The 18,755-nt window shown below is 42.2% G+C and overlaps 1 protein-coding gene across 1 annotated transcript; it reads left to right on the top strand.

Moving 5' to 3' along the window:
• Window positions 1-4,516: 4,516 nt before the first annotated feature.
• On the top strand, window positions 4,517-18,113 carry RSAD2 (radical S-adenosyl methionine domain containing 2; the record flags this gene model as incomplete). Its single annotated transcript, XM_081254441.1, has 6 exons — window positions 4,517-4,865; window positions 8,918-9,079; window positions 10,572-10,801; window positions 12,849-12,998; window positions 15,972-16,004; window positions 17,734-18,113. The coding sequence occupies 6 exons, from the start codon at window positions 4,517-4,519 to the stop codon at window positions 17,896-17,898; spliced, it is 1,089 nt and encodes a 362-aa protein (XP_081110567.1). The 3' UTR covers window positions 17,899-18,113.
• Between the last annotated feature and the right edge of the window lie 642 nt (window positions 18,114-18,755).

Raw genomic sequence — 18,755 nt, 5'->3', positions numbered from 1 at the left:
AGGGGAGTATATATGTGTATATATATATATATCTTTTTTTTTTTTTTTTTTTGTGGTACGCAGGCCTTTCACCGCTGTGGCCTCTCCTGTTGCGGAGCACAGGCTCCAGACGCGCAGGCTCAGTGGCCATGGCTCTCAGGCCCAGCCGCTCCACGGCATGTGGGATCTTCCCGGACCGGGGCACGAACCCGTGTCCCCTGCATCGGCAGGTGGACTCTCAACCACTGCGCCACCAGGGAAGCCCTATGTGTATATTTTTTAGGAACCAGTGATCCCGTTGCTGGGTGTATACCCAACACAGATGCATACTTATGTTGACCAAACGACATGTACAAGAAAATTCAGAGCGTAATACCAAAACAGCCCAAATGCTCATTATAACTGAACGATTAAATGGATTGTGGTATATTTCAACAATAAAATCCTAGATGGTTATGAAAATGAACAAAGTACTGGTAGACACAACAAAATGGATAAATCTACAAATATAACATTGAGTGAAAGAAGCTATACAGAAAACAGTACATAAGGTGTGATTATATCCACAGGAACTTCAAAAGCAGGCAAACCTAGAGGAGGGTTTTAGAAACATGGTTATCTTTGGGGCAGAGGTAGGGTTTAGGACCTGGGGGAAGATACTGGACACGGGAAGGTCTGAGCAAAGTTCTGCTTCTTGATCAAGATGGTTGTTACACATGTGTGCTTATTTGGTCCAAAATTTGTTCTGCTGTATGTGTATGAATTGTGCACTTTTCTTTATGCACAAGATGCTTCAGGAAAAGACTTACCAAAGTAATAATATGAAGATTGCAACTAACTGAATCGATTCTACAATCTGCTAATGTGTGGCAGCTGCTGTTTGATGTTACTGCAGGATGGTCCACATCAGGGAGCAGGGAGTACCCTGGGGATGTACAAGTCTTTAAAGAAAAAAGTCCCTGGCTAATGAAAAATGGTAGTGACATTTGGCTGTTACCTGGTTGCATTTAGATGTCTTTAGAGATGGCTGACTCCCGAGAGGTAGAGAGAAAGAAGGGGCTGCCTTGACCTCCCTCCAGCCCACACCCATCTTGAGCAGTTGGGAGAAGAAATCCCTCCCTGGCCTTTGTCAGCCATGACTTTGAATATGAAAGGCTACTTCTCTTGAGCCTTACTCTTGGATGCATGGAGAAAGACAGGTTCTGAGTGAATAAGCATATGTTCAAAGGATATCAAAGTGACGTTGACTTTTGTGAGCTCTTTGCCAGAAGGGACTTGGACTTATGTATTTTATTCATATTTATTAACATTTTATCTGATACATAGGAGCTTCTCAATAAACCATTGTTGAGGAAAAGAAGAAAGGAAGGAAAGAAAGAAATCCCTGAATGAATGAGTGAATAAGTGAATGAATAAACAAATGAATGAATATAAAAGAAACTGGCCTGGATAGAACAGACTTAAGAAGTAATAATAAAATAATGTGATAGTAATTATCAATTATTGAGCAGTATTGCAAGTGTTTAAGTCCTGGTTCAAATTCTCACTCCCTGTGTGATGTAAGTTTCCCCAGCTGTAAAATAAGTTAGTGCCTGCAAAATATAGCCCAGTGCCTGGTACATAATGTTATATACATGCTAGATATTTCTAATCGATTATGACGAACTCTACTTTCAGTGCTTAATAAACTTCATGTCATTTAATCCTTAAAATGCCCTGGGTGAAATAGACATTAATACCCATATTTCCCAGGTGTGTTAGCAAAATCAGGCAGGTAAAGAAAGTTACCCCGAATTAAACAATACTGGCTGAACTAAGATTCAAACCTTAAAATGTTTGGCTTCAAAAGTCTGTGTGGTTACCCTTTATGACATATTTGTCATAATCATATTTGATATTTGATTTGAAGTGGAAACCGATTTGGTTTTTGTTTCTTCATACACACGTGATCTAGAAAAAAAAAAAGTATTTCTTAATTGAACCAGGCCATGGTAAGGTTTTAAAACCCTTTTGACTAAGATTCCAGGAACTTGGATCACATTTCTCATTGCAGGCTTGGTAATCATTAATCATACACTGGCTATTGTGCTGCATTTGCTTTCAGTTTCCTTCTCAGTGAAATAAAAGTCATCTTTGCTTCTGTTCAAAACATAACACAAATAGAATAACAAAAGCTGACTCTAACTGAATGATTTTCCAGGAACTGTTTTAAGTAATTCACATAAGTTAGCATTTTCACTCTTCACAAATATCCCTTGAGATACCTGGTCTTACAGATGGGAATTGAAGATCCAGAGAAATAAAGTGACTTAGTCACCTAGCTAGTAAGTGACAAGCTAGGCTTCTGGTTTCATAAACTTAACCACTAGGACTATCCCAACTTCCTACAAGTCTCATGAAAACATAAAACCACACACCCAAGATCAAACCCAATTCCCATTAAAGAGGGCTAAAGGAAAGAAAATTTCAGTACAAAGCTCAACACTTTCTAGGAAAACTGTGAAAATAGATAATAAAAAACCACAGTAATTCTTGCCAACTAAGAAGAATCTTGGTTATTAGAGAAATGCAGGTCAAAACTACAGTGAGGAATCACCTCACACCAGTCAGAATGGCCGTCATCAAAAAGTCCACAAATAACAAACGCTGGAGAGGGTGTGGAGACAAGGGAAACCTCGTACACTGTTGGTGGGAATGTAAATTGATACAGCCAGTATGGAGAACAGTATGGAGGTTCCTTAAAAAAACTAGAGTATAGAACGTGGATATTATATACTGAATGTTGTGTAAACTTTATATATATTCATACTTGTATTTGCATAAAGAAACATTGGATAGTGTAGCCACTATGGAAAACAGCATGGAGATTCCTCAAAAAACTAAAAATAGATATGATCTAGGATATGACCATATGATCTAGCAATTCCACTCCTGGGCATATATCTGGAGAAAACCCCAATTCAAAAAGACACAGGCACCCCAATGTTCATAGCAGCACTATTTACAAGAGCCAAGACATGGAAGCAACCTACAGATGAATGGAAAATGGAGGTGGGTGGGATGAAGTGGGAGATTGGGACTGACATATATACACTACTGATACTATGTATAAAATAGATAACTAATGAGAACCTACTGTATAGCACAGGGAACTCTACTCAGTGCTCTGTGATGACCTAAGTGGGAAGGAAATCCAAAAAAGAGGGGATATATGTATACATATAGCTGATTCACCTGGCTGTACAGTAGAAACTAACACAACATTGTAAAGCAACTATACTCCAATAAAAATTTTTAAAAATAAATAAAAAATAAAATAAATAAATGAATGTCTAAGACACACACAAAAAAGATGTGGTATATACATACAATGGAATACCACTCAACCATAAAAAAGAATGAAATAATGCCATTTGCAGCAACATGGATGGACCTATATATTATCATACTAAGTGAAATAAGTCAGACAGAGAAAGATAAATATCATATGATATCACTTATATGTATAATCTAAAATATGATACAAATGAACTTATTTACAAAACAGAAATAGACTCACAGACATAGAAGAAAAAACTTATGGTTTTAAAAGGGGGAAAGGCAGGGAGGGATAAATTGGAGTTTGGGATTAACAAATACACACTACTATATATAAAATAGACAATCAACAAGGATCTACTGTATAGCACAGGGAACTATATTCAATATCTTGTAATAGCCTATAATGGAAAAGAATCTGAAAAAGAGCAGATAGATATGTATAAGTGAATCACTTTGCGGACACCTAAAACTAACACAACGTTGTAAATCAACTAGACTTCAAATTTTAAAAAAAGGAAGCATCTTAGAAAAGCATCTGATTTTCCTATTGTCTATTAAAAATGGTATAGAAATGCATAGACATGCAGGGAAATACAATGTCTAAATTTGAACATGTAAAAATGCATACATTAAGATAAATTACTAAAGAAAGATTCGGGCATCAGTGTCATAATGTGCCTATGCGTTTTGACTGTGATCTGAAAGGGGATGCTGAGGCTCATGGAGTAGGGTCTCATCCTCCAAGGGTCATTCATTCTTTTCACTGTTTGGCTCTCCTAACAAACTCTTGCTGAGTGCCCCCAGGTGAAGGGTGCTGGAGTAGACGCTTCGACATGTTATGTCATGCACAAGCAATACAACAGCTACAGACGTGGCTACGTCTCTGTCTAGTTCTGCTGCTATCTGCTAGGTCGAGATAGACATTAGATATCAATACCTTCTCCATCTGTATCCAGTTGGGAGGCTGTTATTTATACCCCTATTATTTACAGACAGAGGGAAGCAGCGGGGCAGGGGAAAGCAGATGTCAGTCTTAGTCTGAGCCTTCAGTCTTGGCCCTGTTCCAACTTTCATTTTCATGAAGAGAGAAATCGAAACTTGTGCTCAGCTGAGAGTTAGTCAAGGGAGGTGTGTCCCTCCTCCCCATGTGACAGGTTGCCAGGCACCTATAAAGTGAGCCTGCAGCTGCAGGGCAGCCTCAGGGCACCTGGTCACCATGTGGATGCTAGTACCCGTGTCATTCACTCTCAAGCTGCTGAGCGCCTTCGTGCAGCACCTGGGCTCCCTGTGGAGCAGCCTGGGGACCCTGTTCCCCCGGCTCAGGGCAGCATTCTGGCTGGCGGGGGGCAAGAAGAGCCAGCAGCAGCGGGGCAGGAGAAAACCAAGGAAGCCCAGCAGGGAAGACGAAGAGGACCGCGATCTGCCCATCACCCCCACCAGCGTTAATTATCACTTCACCCGCCAGTGCAATTACAAGTGTGGCTTCTGCTTCCACACGGCCAAAACGTCCTTCGTGCTGCCGCTGGCGGAGGCCAAGAGAGGCTTGCTGCTGCTGAAGGAAGCGGGTGAGTCCGGACCCAGAACGAGACCGGGGGCTCAGCTGGTCTGTGGCCGGCTGACAGGAGGGGGCTGGGAGCGCGCATGGGCTGGACGGTTCCCCCGGAACCCTAGCGGTTCCCACAGCACAGGGAGGATGCCCACCTGCCAGAGGATGCGGAGGTGAAGTTGGGGATGGGTGTCTAGGCCTCCCCAACCCGCAGAGTCGGCTGGCCTGGGGGTAACTGGAGCAAACCCATCCTCCTGACGCTTCTAAGCGAGCCGCGCCTGCACCTGCTGGGTCCCGGTGCGCCCAGCCCGCGGAACCAGGCAGGTCGGGAAGGTGGTGCTGAGCTCTGAGTCGGCCCGCAGCACTTGGGGTTTCCCAGAAACAGTTAAAGAGGAAGGTTGCAAACAAATACAAACACCTTGACTTAAGAAACGCAATAGTTGAATCTTTTATTTTGGATTATTTACGTGTTCTTACTATGAAACTTTAGGGAAACGATTTGCAACTCAATAAGGCAATGACTTTGCTCTGGAGACTTTCTCACTCAGTGTCACCACGTCAGTAGCTCGAAGGCATCTCAGAGAGACCCCAGCCTGTCCAGTTCTACGGTGACGTCTTCCGCTCCAGATCGGTCCTCCTTCTCTTCTTGTCCTCCTGTCTTCCCTAGAGCAACTTCGGCCACATCGCCAACTTTTTTCTCAACTTGCTTGCCTTGTTTACTGACACGTAACATGCCTCTGCACAGAGCTGCACACACCCAGGTAAACGGCACACAAATCTAGACAGAAAGCAGCAGGGCACCCAAAGCGCGTGCTCCCTTCCTGCCCGGGGTAACTACTAGCTCTTCTAACACACACACTAGTTTTGCCGGATTTTGTGCTTGATACGGTGAGATCGTAGGCTTGCACTTTACTGGATCTGACTTATTTTGCTTTCCATATGCCTGCCCAGTTATCCACAGCTCATCCAATGCCTGACCCACCTTGCCGTTCCCATTGGGGTCTGGTTCAGGGTCTCATTATTTCTCACCAGGACTGTTGCAATTCATCTCATTGTCTCTGGGTCCCCTCTGAAAGCAACTTATCTTACTAAAATATAAATTGTGATGGCTAGCTCCCCCACTTAGCTCTCTTGCATGGCTTCCAAGCCTAAACTTGTCAGCACAGGCTTCAAGCTCAGTGTTGCCATTCTTCACCCCAATTCCTGAAGGGCCCCAAGCTGTGGACACATCACGTGACACAGTTCTCCCCCAGCTGCTGCATCATGGAGCCTGTGATTGCACTGTTCTCTCTTCCTGGAATGCCTGTCACCTCAGTCTCTGTTGGTGAGCTTTCAAAGCTCCTTAGAATTATTTCTGGTCCTCGTCATGCAGAATGAATGCCCTCTCGCTTTCCTTTGTGATCCCATGGCATTTGTTACAAATGCATGTATTATAGCATGTTTTATTTATTTCATTTTTTTAATTGAATGAAAGATTCTTTAAATCCTATAATGCTTTACAGTTTTCAAAAGTTTCACACACATGATTTCATATAATCCTAATTATAACCCTTTTTCTCCCTAGCCCTATCTTGTCCCTCCCCCCTTCCCTCTTCCCACTGGTAACCACTAGTTTGTTCTCTATATCTGTGAGTTTGATTCTTTTTTGTTTTATTCACTAGTTTGCTGTATTATTTTAGATTCCACACATAAATGATATTATACAATATTTGTCTGACTTATTTCACTTAGCCTAATGCCCTCCAAGTCCATCCACGTTGCTGCAAATGGCAAAATTTCATTATTTTTTATGGCTGAGTAGTATTCCTTTGTGTATATATACCACATCTTCTTTATCCGTTCGTCTGTTGATGGACACTCTTAAAAAAATGTAAAAGCTTTTGCACAGCAAAGGAAACCATTGACAAAATGAAAAGACAACCTATTGAGTGGGAGAAGATATTTGCAAATATAACCGATAGAGGGTTAATAGCCAATATACATAAACAGCTGAGACAACTGAACATCAAAAAACAAACAACCCAGTTAAAAAATGGGCAGAACTGAATAGAAATTTTCCAAAGAGGGAATGCAGATGGCCAACAGGCACTTGAAAAGATTCTCAACACCACTAATCATCCGGGAAATGCAAATCAAAACCACAATGAGGTATCACCTCACACCAGTCAGAATGGCCATCATCAAAAAGTCCACAAATAACAAATGCTGGAGAAGGTGTGGAGACAAGGGAAACCTCGTACACTGTTGGTGGGAATGTAAATTGGTGCAGACACTGTGGAGAACAGTATGGAGGTTCCTTAAAAAACTAAAAATAGAATTACCATATGACCCAACAATTCCAGTTCTGGATATATATCAGAAAGAAGTAAAAACACTAATTTGAAGAGATACATGCACCCCAATGTTCATAGCAGCATTATTTACATTGCCAAGGTATGGAAGCAACCTAAGTGTCTACTGCAGCATATTTAACACTGTGTTCTTGTGTTTTGTTTTTAATATCTGGGTCCCCAAAGAGTTTGAGTTCCAAAGTTGAAACCTAGCATTCTGCTTATCCTTCTGCCTAGCAAAATATCTAGAAGGTAATAGGAGTCTAATGAATGTTTTTGAATGGATGAATTAGTGCATGAATGAACAAATGAAGAGAGGTCTGGGGTTATGGAATGAACGTAGTGTCTTAATTCACAAGGCCAGGGTTTGAGTTCCTGCTCCATCACTTAAACAATGTGTCAAGACATTTAACTTTCTGCATATCAGTTTAATATTCTTTAAAATAGAGACAATAGTGATAACTCATATATCAACCTTAAAAAGTTGTTACAAGGCACAAATAAATAAATGCTCATATGTTTTTTAATAGAGTATAAACTATTACAGTTATAATTAATACTTTTATATCAGGACCTCTCAATTTTAAGTAAATAAAACCAAAGTTAGTTAAACTGGCTAAGGTATAGTATGCATGATGTGTCCTGTAAGTAAGATTTCTGGCAAATAGAGGAAAATCTATTTTGGTGACTATTGAAATTTTAAATTTATTGTTAAATTTAAACAATAAATGTACATTACATTTAAAATTAAAATTACTGCTCTGGCTGAAGATGCTTCTACAATATATTATTTACTTCTTTGGCTTTTTTTTTTTTTTTTTGGCTTAGTTGGGTCTTTGTTGCTGCACACGGGCTTTCTCTAGTTGCAGCAAGGGGGGCTACTCTTCGTTGCAGTGCTCGGCCTTCTCATTGCAGTGGCTTCTCTTGTTGTGGAGCACAGGCTCTAGGTGTGTGGGCTCAGTATCTGTGGCGCACGGGCTCAGTTGCTCCACGGCATCTGGGATCTTCCCACACCAGGGCTCGATCCCATGTCCCCTCAACTGGCAGGTAGATTCTTAACTGCTGCATCACCAGGGAAGCCCACTTCTTTGGCTTTTAAACAGAGCAGACTGAATAGAACTCAACCATCATGAGCATCAGCTATTGATCTGTGCTGTGACAGGATGGCTTGTATGTTGGCACCACTGTGAATCAATTGTTCCTCATCTGAGCTCTTAGTAACATCTCTGCATCCTGTTCCTTCAGTTTTCTCATTCTTTCATCCCCTCTAACCTAATCCCCAGACTCATCACGGGCTACACCACTGGCCAACACACTGTTTCACTTTCTCTAGTTATATGCCCCTATTTAACCACACTTTTGGGGAATCGTATTTTTATTGGATAATAATGTTCATCATACAAGCCACCTCCTAGCATGTTAGCTTATAAATAGTGAGACGCTATCATTTACCACTGCCCCAATGTAGAAACGTCTAAGAGTAAAAGAGGGTGCTAGAAAAAACCAACTGATGAGATTTGGTCCTCCATAAACTGGGACTGTGCTGGGAAAGCTAGGATGGAGGGCGACCCTGCACACTTAGAAAGGTCAAAGGCTTTGGAGCTTGGGCGGATGTCCTAGCTCCATTTTTCTCTCATCTCATTCTATTACATTGAGAAAATACTACTTTTGCCATTAAAATAATAATGGATGTTGGTGAAGTGGAAAAATAGAAGGAAAAGCCATGCTCTGTCTGTCCCAGGTATGGAAAAGATCAACTTCTCCGGCGGAGAGCCATTCCTCCACGACCGGGGCAGATACCTTGGCCAGCTGGTGAAGTTCTGCAAACAGGAGCTGCAACTGCCCAGCGTGAGCGTAGTGAGCAACGGGAGCCTGATCCAGGAGAGGTGGTTCCAGAACTACGGTGAGAGCCTCGCGTGGCACGTGACTGCCGCCTCTGTCACTGTCTGTTGCTCTATTTCCCTCCATCCCGGGCTTTAGGCCAGGCCTCTGGGGATCCAAAGGGAGGAAGAAACAAGTGGGCTTACTCTAATCTCTTTTCAAGCTGGTAGGGCTCTAAGTAAACAAGTATGGCAAGGCAGATAACAGAACAGACTAGCCCCAGAACTCTTACATACATTATCAGTGTAGCTAGTTTTAGCTGAGCCGCTAGTGGGGAGAATTAACGCAGTGTACAGTTTTGCAAGCCCTGACCTTATCGTTTGCTATTCTTGTTTAATTTTTAAAGTATTTTCGGAAATAACTCTATTTTAGTAGTCTCGTGTACAAATTAAGCGATTAGACTAAAACAGTCGTTCTCACCTTTGGCTGCATATTTGGCTACTGAGGAACTTTATAAATATCTGGACTGGGACTGGACTGCAGACTAATTATATCAGAGCCTCGTGGTATGTGGACAGGCCAACTTGGGATGCTCCAAGGGATTCCACTCTACGACTCAGGGTTACAAACCCCTGGTCCTAAGACTGGGAAGCTAAGTTTTACATAGATGTTAATATTAAGAGAGCAGTACCTGGAATTTAGGAGGCACCTGAAAAATGTTAGCTATTATTACTACTATCATTTGGGGAAACAGTTCTAGCTGAACTCTTAGAGTGTGCTTTGCTTTGTGTAAGTTGTTTGAGCCTTGAAATCATCCAAAGGGTAGTTGCATTTGTGATCTGTTGAGGACATGCACAGGAGATCTCTGATAAAATCCTCCTTCCAAGATGATGAAGAAGTGGATGTGGATCCGCAGGGTGTGGATGTGGGTAGAACAGCCCACCTGAGGAAGGTTAACAGGAAGACCACAGGGCAATGGGTCAACATCAAAATGACTGTGAAGGGAGTCACTCAGTGAAAGAGGGGGTCAGAAGTTCAAAAGTAAGCTTTGGGAACCAGATTCAGAGAGATAAGACAAGGTTAGGGCAGGATGGGCTCCACATGCTGTCAATATGGTATAAAGAGTAGGGACCAGGAGGGTTGCTGCACCTTTGGGTCAAAAGCTCAAATGTTGTACGGGAGAGGTGGTGCAAATTAGTGAATTTGAAAGTGCATAAAAAAAAGGATCATTAGTGGTAGGGGGACAAAAAGGAAGTGTAAGGACTATTAATAGTGGACACGTGGACAGCCACTTATGAACTTCCATTGATCTTTGTCCTATTTGGGAGTTCAAGGTTAGTGTCGCCATATGCTCAAATTTTTAAAGATACATCATAAATCTACATTCTATGTTAAATCTACCCCCCCAAAAATAGTTGCAAACAGTTTGAAATAGTTTTAGATGTCTGGAGGAACAAACAAAATGTTTATGTCTACCTATGTGGTCCATAAGGCTCCAATTCTCCACCTCTGGCTTAAAGGCCTGTGTCTGCATCCTTGGATGGAAAAGCCTAATGGTGATGGTTTTCCCTCAGGGGAATATTTGGACATTCTCGCCATCTCCTGCGACAGCTTTGACGAGCAGGTCAATGTCCTTATTGGCCGTGGTCAAGGAAACAAGAACCACGTGGAAAATCTCCAAAAACTGAGGACGTGGTGCAAAGATTACAGAGTGGCCTTCAAGATAAATTCTGTCATCAATCGATTCAATGTGGACGAGGACATGAAGGAACAGATTAAAGCCCTGAACCCCATCCGCTGGAAGGTACATACCGTGTTGCTTTTGCTGGTTGTAATTAAGAGAACGGTCAGGAGAGACTTGCTTCGGCAAAACCAGAAATGATAAGGATACAGAGAACTATGGACTCAGAGAGCCAGCTGGGAAAGCAGGCCCTTGGTCCTTCTTTCAGCTCTGCTAAACGTTAACTACTTACATTCTCTTTGCCTCAATTTCCCCCTTATAACTGATTTCCTTCTGGGAAATTGTGAAAGTAAATATATGAGAAGTGCTTGGAGATATTCTGAAGAATATGTTCATAGGAAGTCTAACTCGTATGTGTTTATTAAAATAATAAGACTGATTTGTCTTAAAAACTCTTGGCTTATTTATAAATGGGTATGTGGTCTTCATAAATTATTTTAGTTCATTTTTCATAGAATTATTAGAAGCTATTGGGAGAAAGGCCATCCCCAAGTGGTAGTGAAATTCATTCCCAAGATTCATTCACCCAGATGTGTGCTTTAAGACTTAGCCCCACTATCAGCTACTAAAAAGTCTAAGGTTCAAATATGCATAAGCCAATTCAAAGTGACTTACAGCACCCACCATGCACAGATGCTTACAAAGAATTATAAACTGAAGGTTTCTGCCCCTGGCTGTTCTTCAGAATGAACTCAGGGAACTGTTTCAAATCAGCTTCTTGGGCCTCATCCTATACCCACTATCCTGAAACAGATTAGCAGCAGGGTTTGTGTGAATATGTATTCTTAACAAGCTGCCTTGATGATTGCTATGCAGGTATCCAAAGTCTGTGCCTGACCCCAGACTAATGCAACTAAAGATAAGATGTAGAATTCAATTCTAGCAAGTAAAAGAGTTAAAGAAAACTCTTGTAATATAAAGCTATGTGTGCTGGGATAATGTGGCAGGGTGAAACAGGCAAGGTTTATTTCTGCCAAAGAGCCAGGAAGACTTCCTGTAGGAGGAGGTATTTGGCTCCTGCTCGGACAGAGGGACAGAATTTCCACAAGTAGGGAAGGAATTCCTGTCTAGACACCAAGAAAACCTTTCCTATTAAAGCTGCCTGGGACGTGCTGTTAATCCCACGTTAGCATTCAGAGAAGGGTTGTGGAGATGGGAAAGGGATTAATGTGTGTTATTTTCCTGAGGCTATCCTGTAATATGTGGAAGTGGATTATGGGAAACAAGAAATGTTTCTTACTTTAAAAAGTTTTAATTTGTATGTTGAACTTGAGGTTTGGTTATATATGTAAGCAAGCTGGAATATCAGCCACTCTCCCAGGTCCAGGAGGAACTGAAAACAGCTACAGAAACAGGGGTGATGGGAGGACCCCAGGCTATGACCCACTGTGTGGAGGCGTCAGAGGAGAGCCAGAGGGCTAAGCTCCAAGCTCTTAGATTTCCCTTCTAGAGCCCCCTGCCAGTCAGCACTCATGTGCTATACTTATACATTATAAATATGTATTATATATATTTTTTCTCATAGCTTTGGTTTGCTCATGGCTCCTTGTCACTTCTTCTCTATCTCTTTTCTCCAATCTTTCGACTCCTACTCTGGCTTCCACTTGCCTGATTCACTCCAGAATTGCCTTTTCAAAATTCTGACTTTTTTTGGAGGGAGAGGATTAGCTGCTGTCCGTTTAGAAAACAGTTTTTGCATCAGATCACTGAGGTCTGCAGGATGCACATTGATGTAAACCTGGATCAGGTGTCAACTGTTATGCAATTGCTCATGTGGTTCAGAACCTGGTCCCCCAGGCAGTCCTCCGCTGGAGGCCCTGGGCTTGCAGGCAACCATTATTTTGTAGTCTGAAAATATTAGGTTATAAGACTAGATCAAATGTAATCTAGACCAGTTTTTAAAAATTTATATTTTGGGAATGTTTGGGTTTCTAGTACCATATCCCTAAATTTCAGGGCATGTTCTCATTTCTCCAGAGCAGTGTCTTTCTAGAATGTTCCCTAGTTGGAGGAGTCTTCTTTGCTCAGGAGAGGTTCAGGGAGAAATGAGATTTGGGGCAAAGAGAGATGGAAAGCTCTTCCCAAAGCCAACACCACACTTGTGTTTCAGGTCTTCCAATGCCTCATAATTGAAGGTGAGAATTCTGGAGAAGATGCTCTGAGAGAAGCAGAACCGTTTGTGATAAGTGATGAAGAGTTTGAAGCGTTCTTGGACCGCCACAAAGACGTGCCCTGCCTGGTGCCCGAGTCTAACCAGAAGGTTGTATGAAGCAAACGTTGTTTTGTTCCCCATCACACATTTAGCTCCAAAGAGGGAAGTGTCTCCACCAAGGGCTGCACACACTGTGGCTTTGGAGGGTTTGTGCGGAGAGATGGGAGTAGTCTCAGGGCTGAGGTGGAAGTTTCACTAGATCTTTAGGTTTCCAGTGTGAAAAATTGGATCCACCCTGTTAGTCCAAATGTACGTTTCATGTAGGTTAAACAGTGTCAGCCAAAGCACATCTACAGTTTGCAGCTTCCAGATGTTATCAGAGACAGAGTAAATAATCACTGTGTTCTCAGAAGCTAAAGAAAAAAAGAACTCATTCAAAGCTACATTACTGCAGTGTTAGGGACAGGAGTAAAAAATTGAAGGTAGCCTGATATTCAACATACAGAGAACAGGTAAGCTCATGTTCCCTGTATGGAATGTTATACTGACTATATAACCTATTTCAAAGAATATTAGGGAACAAGGATAAATTTGCAGGATATAATATTAGGTACAAATGAAGAACTATAGGCAAAATCCATTTGACCTTTAATCCTAATGTGCAAAAAAGTGTGTATGTACACATCCCATGGTCATCATGGGATAATGGGATTATCAGTCATTTTTGTTTACCTTGATAACTGTTTGGACTTTAAATTTTTCTAAAATAGGTAGTTTTATTATTTTTAAAGTATTTAAAAATCAAAAGCTTTCCCCCATCTTCCACCAAAGAATATACATGCAGCAAAATCTCTCCCTCATATGCTTACATCGTATTAGAAATTTGAGAACAAGGATTCATTCCTTATACTTCAAACTTCTGAGTAATGTTGACCAGAGTACAAATAAGAAAATTCCTGAATGGGGTCAGAGCAGCTTTTGAAAAGAAGACAGAGAACAGAGGAGGATACTCATATCTATACACTATTTTATTTGACTTTTTAAAATTTGTCTTAATTACATAGGTAATGTGAGATCAAAGAAAATATGTCACAAATTACTGCTTTTTGAGCACTTCACAGAGGCTTCCTTCATGAGCCAGAAATATTACCCCCATTTTAGAAACTCTGAGGCTGAGTCATAGGGTTAACTGACCTCACCTACATGACAGAAAGGGTTAGCTGACCTCACTCAAGTCAGAGGTAAAGTGAGCTGATCTCACCTACATGGGAGGCGTGGTTAGCTGACCTCATCTGTGTCAAAGGTACAGTTAACTGACCTCATCTATGTCAGAGGTATATTAACTGACATCATCTGTGTCAGAGGTGAAGTTAGCTGACCTTACCTGTGACAGAGGTAGAGTTAGCTGACCTAACCCATGTCAGAGGCAGGGTTAACTCACCTCCCTTAAAGCCCAGCAAGGGACAAACTGGGGTTTGGATAACTCCAAAGCCTGAGAAGCTTACTAGTCAGTTCATTTCAAACTTCATTGTACAGACAACCCTCCAGGCAGGGTCTTGGTAAAATGCGGATTTAGAGTTAACAGGGTTGCGGAAATTATTGAGAGGAGGTGACCACTATTTGATCCAGAGCTGGACTGGGGCAACTGGAGGCTCCTAACCCCTCCTCTGTCTTCAGGACGTACACTCCCACGGTGAGACCATCTGGATGGTACATGTAACTGAACCCAGCTCAGGCTTCTCTATAAACTTTTAAGACTAGCAGAGGGTACTAAGGTCTTCTCTTCTTGCAGGTCACCCAAGACAAGCTTTGTATGTCGGTTCCCTTGCATTGGTGAGGTCAGCTCACTTTACCTCTGACATAGGTGAAGTCAGCGAGCCCTGCCTCTCATGTAAGTGAGGTCAGCTGACTATACCTGACGGAGGTGAGGTCAGTTAACTATATCTCTGACATAGGTGAGCTCAGCTAACTTTATCTCCAATATAGGTGAGGTCAGCTAACCATGCCTCTAATGTAGATGAGGTCGGTGAACTCTGCCTCTGACATAGGTGGGGTCAGCTCACTTTACCTCTGACGTGGGTAAGGTTTCACCCAGGGAACTCCCAAGTTTGCAAACCAGCAAGCAGGTCTGAGGTGGACACATGATTCAGCACTTTAACCAGCTCCCAGGTGATGCTGATGCCTGGTCCACCTCCAGACATTCAGGAACAAGGTCCCGAACTGGCCATGCACAGGAGTTGGCAAACTACAGCCCGTGGGACAAACCCAGAATGCAAGCCAAGAATGGTTGGAAAAAAAATCAAAACAAGAATGACAGCTGTGACCCATGAAAAGTATATGAAATACAATTTCAAGGTCGATAAGGAAGGTTTCAGTGGAACACAGCCACGCTTGCTCTCTAAGCATTGTCCATGTGGCTTTTAGTTGCCACAGAGACCACATGGTCTATAAGGCTGAAAATATTTACTCTCTGTCCCTTTACAGAAAAATGTTTGCAGACTCCTACTTATATGGGGTGTGTATAGAGTGTATACCTTCCTATGAGAGTGTAGGCACACTCTTTATATACCTATAGAAGGCATAACTAGTTACAAGTAATGTAAGTAATACTAAAATCCTCAGATAAGCTCCCAGGTAATAGCATTGAAGGGATTCTGCTTTATTCACTGAAAAGGGGGTCCATCAGAGGCATGGCAGACACAGGGAATATTGAACAATGAAGGACAGGGTTCCCCAGAGCCGGAGGAAATGGGGAAGTTAGCCTGGGGGTTTCACTGTCAGCGGAGCTTTCAGAGTGGCATGTGACCCTTCCAGCATGGGGCAGAAACCAGCCAGCTAGAATCTGCTGGAATCCGAATGGACACAAACAGATGGCTCGGAGATGAGTGTTAGTTGGGTATGGGGCACTGGCAGATGGCTCACCTTGTAAGGGACGCATCTAAAGACACTCAAGAGATTTAAGAAATGTGGCCTCCAGAAATAATAAAGCACAAACGAACAAATGCGGTAAGACAGACGGTTGAGCATACATACTGAAAAATATGCTTGAAACTAAATTGGTGTGTAATTTCTGCTTTGCAGATGAGAGATTCCTACCTTATTCTGGATGAATATGTGAGTATGTCTAATGCATTATAAAATAACCCCTTAAAAATTCATTCAGCAGCAAGGTCAGGGTTGAGTTATAATCAGCATAACCATTTAGTCCATATTCATTCTATTTGGCCAGCATTTCATATTTTTATTGTCACTGACTAACATTAGTATTATAGAGCCCTTACTTCACTGTGTCCATCTCTGAGCTAAGGGGCTGGGCAGGCATTGGCTTGAATCTGATCCCAGTGTTTGCACACACCCACACTCGATGGTCTTTTCCCTATGGCTATGGATCCATGGATGTCCCACGGAGCTGACATCACACAAAGCAGAGTCCTTTGTTATGCCATCTTCGGCTGGGTTCTCTGGTCAAGGGGCACCCAGGGATCTTTGCAGGAAGGACATGTCACACTTGACGTTATTGCCTTTAATACCTCAGATGCTGCCAGCTTGTCCTCTGACAGATAGCTCTTGGCTTTGGAGAGAAGAGGTTACAGTTCCTCTCCAAAAGCCACTGGTACCTTCCTACCCCACTGCCTTCCAAAGGAAGAGATACGCCATCATTCTCCAAACTGAAAAACAAATCACTTCTCCCTTTCCTTGTCTCTGTTTCTTTTCTTTTTCTGTCCCAGTTCATAAACTTTTGGCAATATTTCTAGCACTGGACAAATAATTCCATTCAAAGATCTGTTTTTAAGAAGTGAGCTCCAACAAGAACCATGGCTTTTCCATATTTAAACTGAATTTGGTGTTTCCAGAAACGCTTACTGTGACTTTTGATATTTTATTATTTTCAAGTTAATCATTGATGATTCACAGTCATTCATTTGTTGTCAATATGTGCTTTCTTTAAGGAGAAGAGGGGAAAGGGTGGTAACATAAATGTTCAGTTCATGGGTTCAAGGTAGAGAGGAAAAGTCAAACGGAATTTATGTTTGGAGTACCATGACTGGCTGGGGATTTTTTTTTTCCTGGGGATTTTGACCAATGTTCCTCCACAAACTCTCTGGTTTCTGTATAGCTGGAATAACTAGAGTGGGAACAAAATTTACTTTTGGCAATCTAAGAACATTTTGATTCAACAAGTGTTACTACAAAATGCTGTGTGCCATCGTAGGTCATAGAGGTGTGTAGATCTGGTTCCTGTCTGTAAGATGCTTAATTTAGGATAAAAACCAAGACCCTTAGCAGGGCATGTGCTACTCTTCTTGATATGGGACCTGCCCGCCTCTGTAGCACCTTTCTTAGCATGCTATCTCTCTTTCTTAAAAGAAGCTTTTACACTTTTTTTTTATTTACAATTTTTTTCTTTTTTTTTCCTGCACACACAGTTTTCACTCCAGCAATATCATCTACCTGATATTTCCCAAACTCACCGTACTGTTTCACGCTTCTGGGCTTTTATGATATTGTTCTCTCTAGCTTCCAATTTCAAAACATAATCTAGATGGCAACATTTTTTGGAAACCTTTCCTGATTACCCCGCCCCCCAGTGGAGGGACAGGCACGTGTATATAGTTCTGTTTATCATGCCCTTACCTGGTCTCAGGTGTTCACGTGGGTGATGGGAGCTGGGGTTGAGTACAGAGATGGTGTCCCCAGAGTTCAACGTCCCCAGTGAAGCATCTGGTTCACAGCTCTCCACAAACATCTGTTGAAATGATCGGAACATCAAAAGTCATTTTGAGTTGATCCCCCGAATTGGGTTTTACAGGAAATATCCCAATTTCTGTCATGAATTTCCTAGATGCGCTTCGTGAACTGCAGAAACGGGCGGAAGGATCCTTCCACGTCCATCCTGGATGTTGGCGTAGAAGAAGCTATAAAATTCAGCGGCTTTGATGAAAAGATGTTTCTCAAGCGAGGAGGGAAATACGTATGGAGCAAGGCGGACCTGAAGCTGGACTGGTAAAGCTGAAGGCTGAACAACCTTCAGCCCATCTGTGGGGACCGCCCTGGCACTCAGCGCGTGGCTGCCTTGCTTCCCGTAGGCACTGCCAGCGGCCCCAATTTCGATTTTCAGTCGCACGTGGAATCTGATTGCCTGTGGTAACTGAACAGATAAATAACTGGGAAATAACTGGGAAAATTGAAATCCTTAGAACATGCAAGACCATTAACTTTAGTTAAGTAGCTTATTATGGATTTAATTTTTGAGTAGTGTTTACTGTGACCCCTATATTTCCATTTTGAAGTCATTTTTCTAGTCCTTTCATTTGATAGTTATTTTCCCATCTGGAAAAATTACAAATTATCTCCCCCGATTATTTCTGCTTGCGGTGAGGCTCTTTCTTTTTCGGCCTTTATATCACTGCAATCTTGGACTTTTTACCCAGAAGTTTAGAAATAGTCCATACATGTTTCAAAGAATAAGAAATGATCATCTTACCAGGCTTTGATAAGTACCTAGAAGGAGATAACTCATCTCCCCGGGGCTCTGCATGGCCCTGACCCACGCTGACTATTCCAGGAATGTGAGTGATCTCTGCTGCTCCCCTTTCTCTTCCAAGATTCTTAACAAAACCAAGGTGTGCTTTAAATTTAGTGATGAAGTTGACATGGGGTCAGGGCTTGGGTTGCTGTGTGAATCTGCTGAGTCTGTCAAGCAACAGCATATGAGTTTATTTTCTTGGTTGTCCCCGTGTCCCTGAAAAGTGACACATTCCTGGACTGGCATGAACTCATCTGCAAAAGCAGCAGGAAAAGGTGGAGCAAAGGGTGTGGCCAAGAGTGTAGGATGAACCAGAATTTTCTATAAATGAAGCTGTG

The sequence above is a fragment of the Mesoplodon bidens genome (genome assembly GCF_964165515.1).
Source record: "Mesoplodon bidens genome assembly, chromosome: 14".
Taxonomy (NCBI): Eukaryota; Metazoa; Chordata; class Mammalia; order Artiodactyla; family Ziphiidae; genus Mesoplodon; species Mesoplodon bidens.
This window is presented reverse-complemented; position numbering and strand designations above follow the sequence as displayed.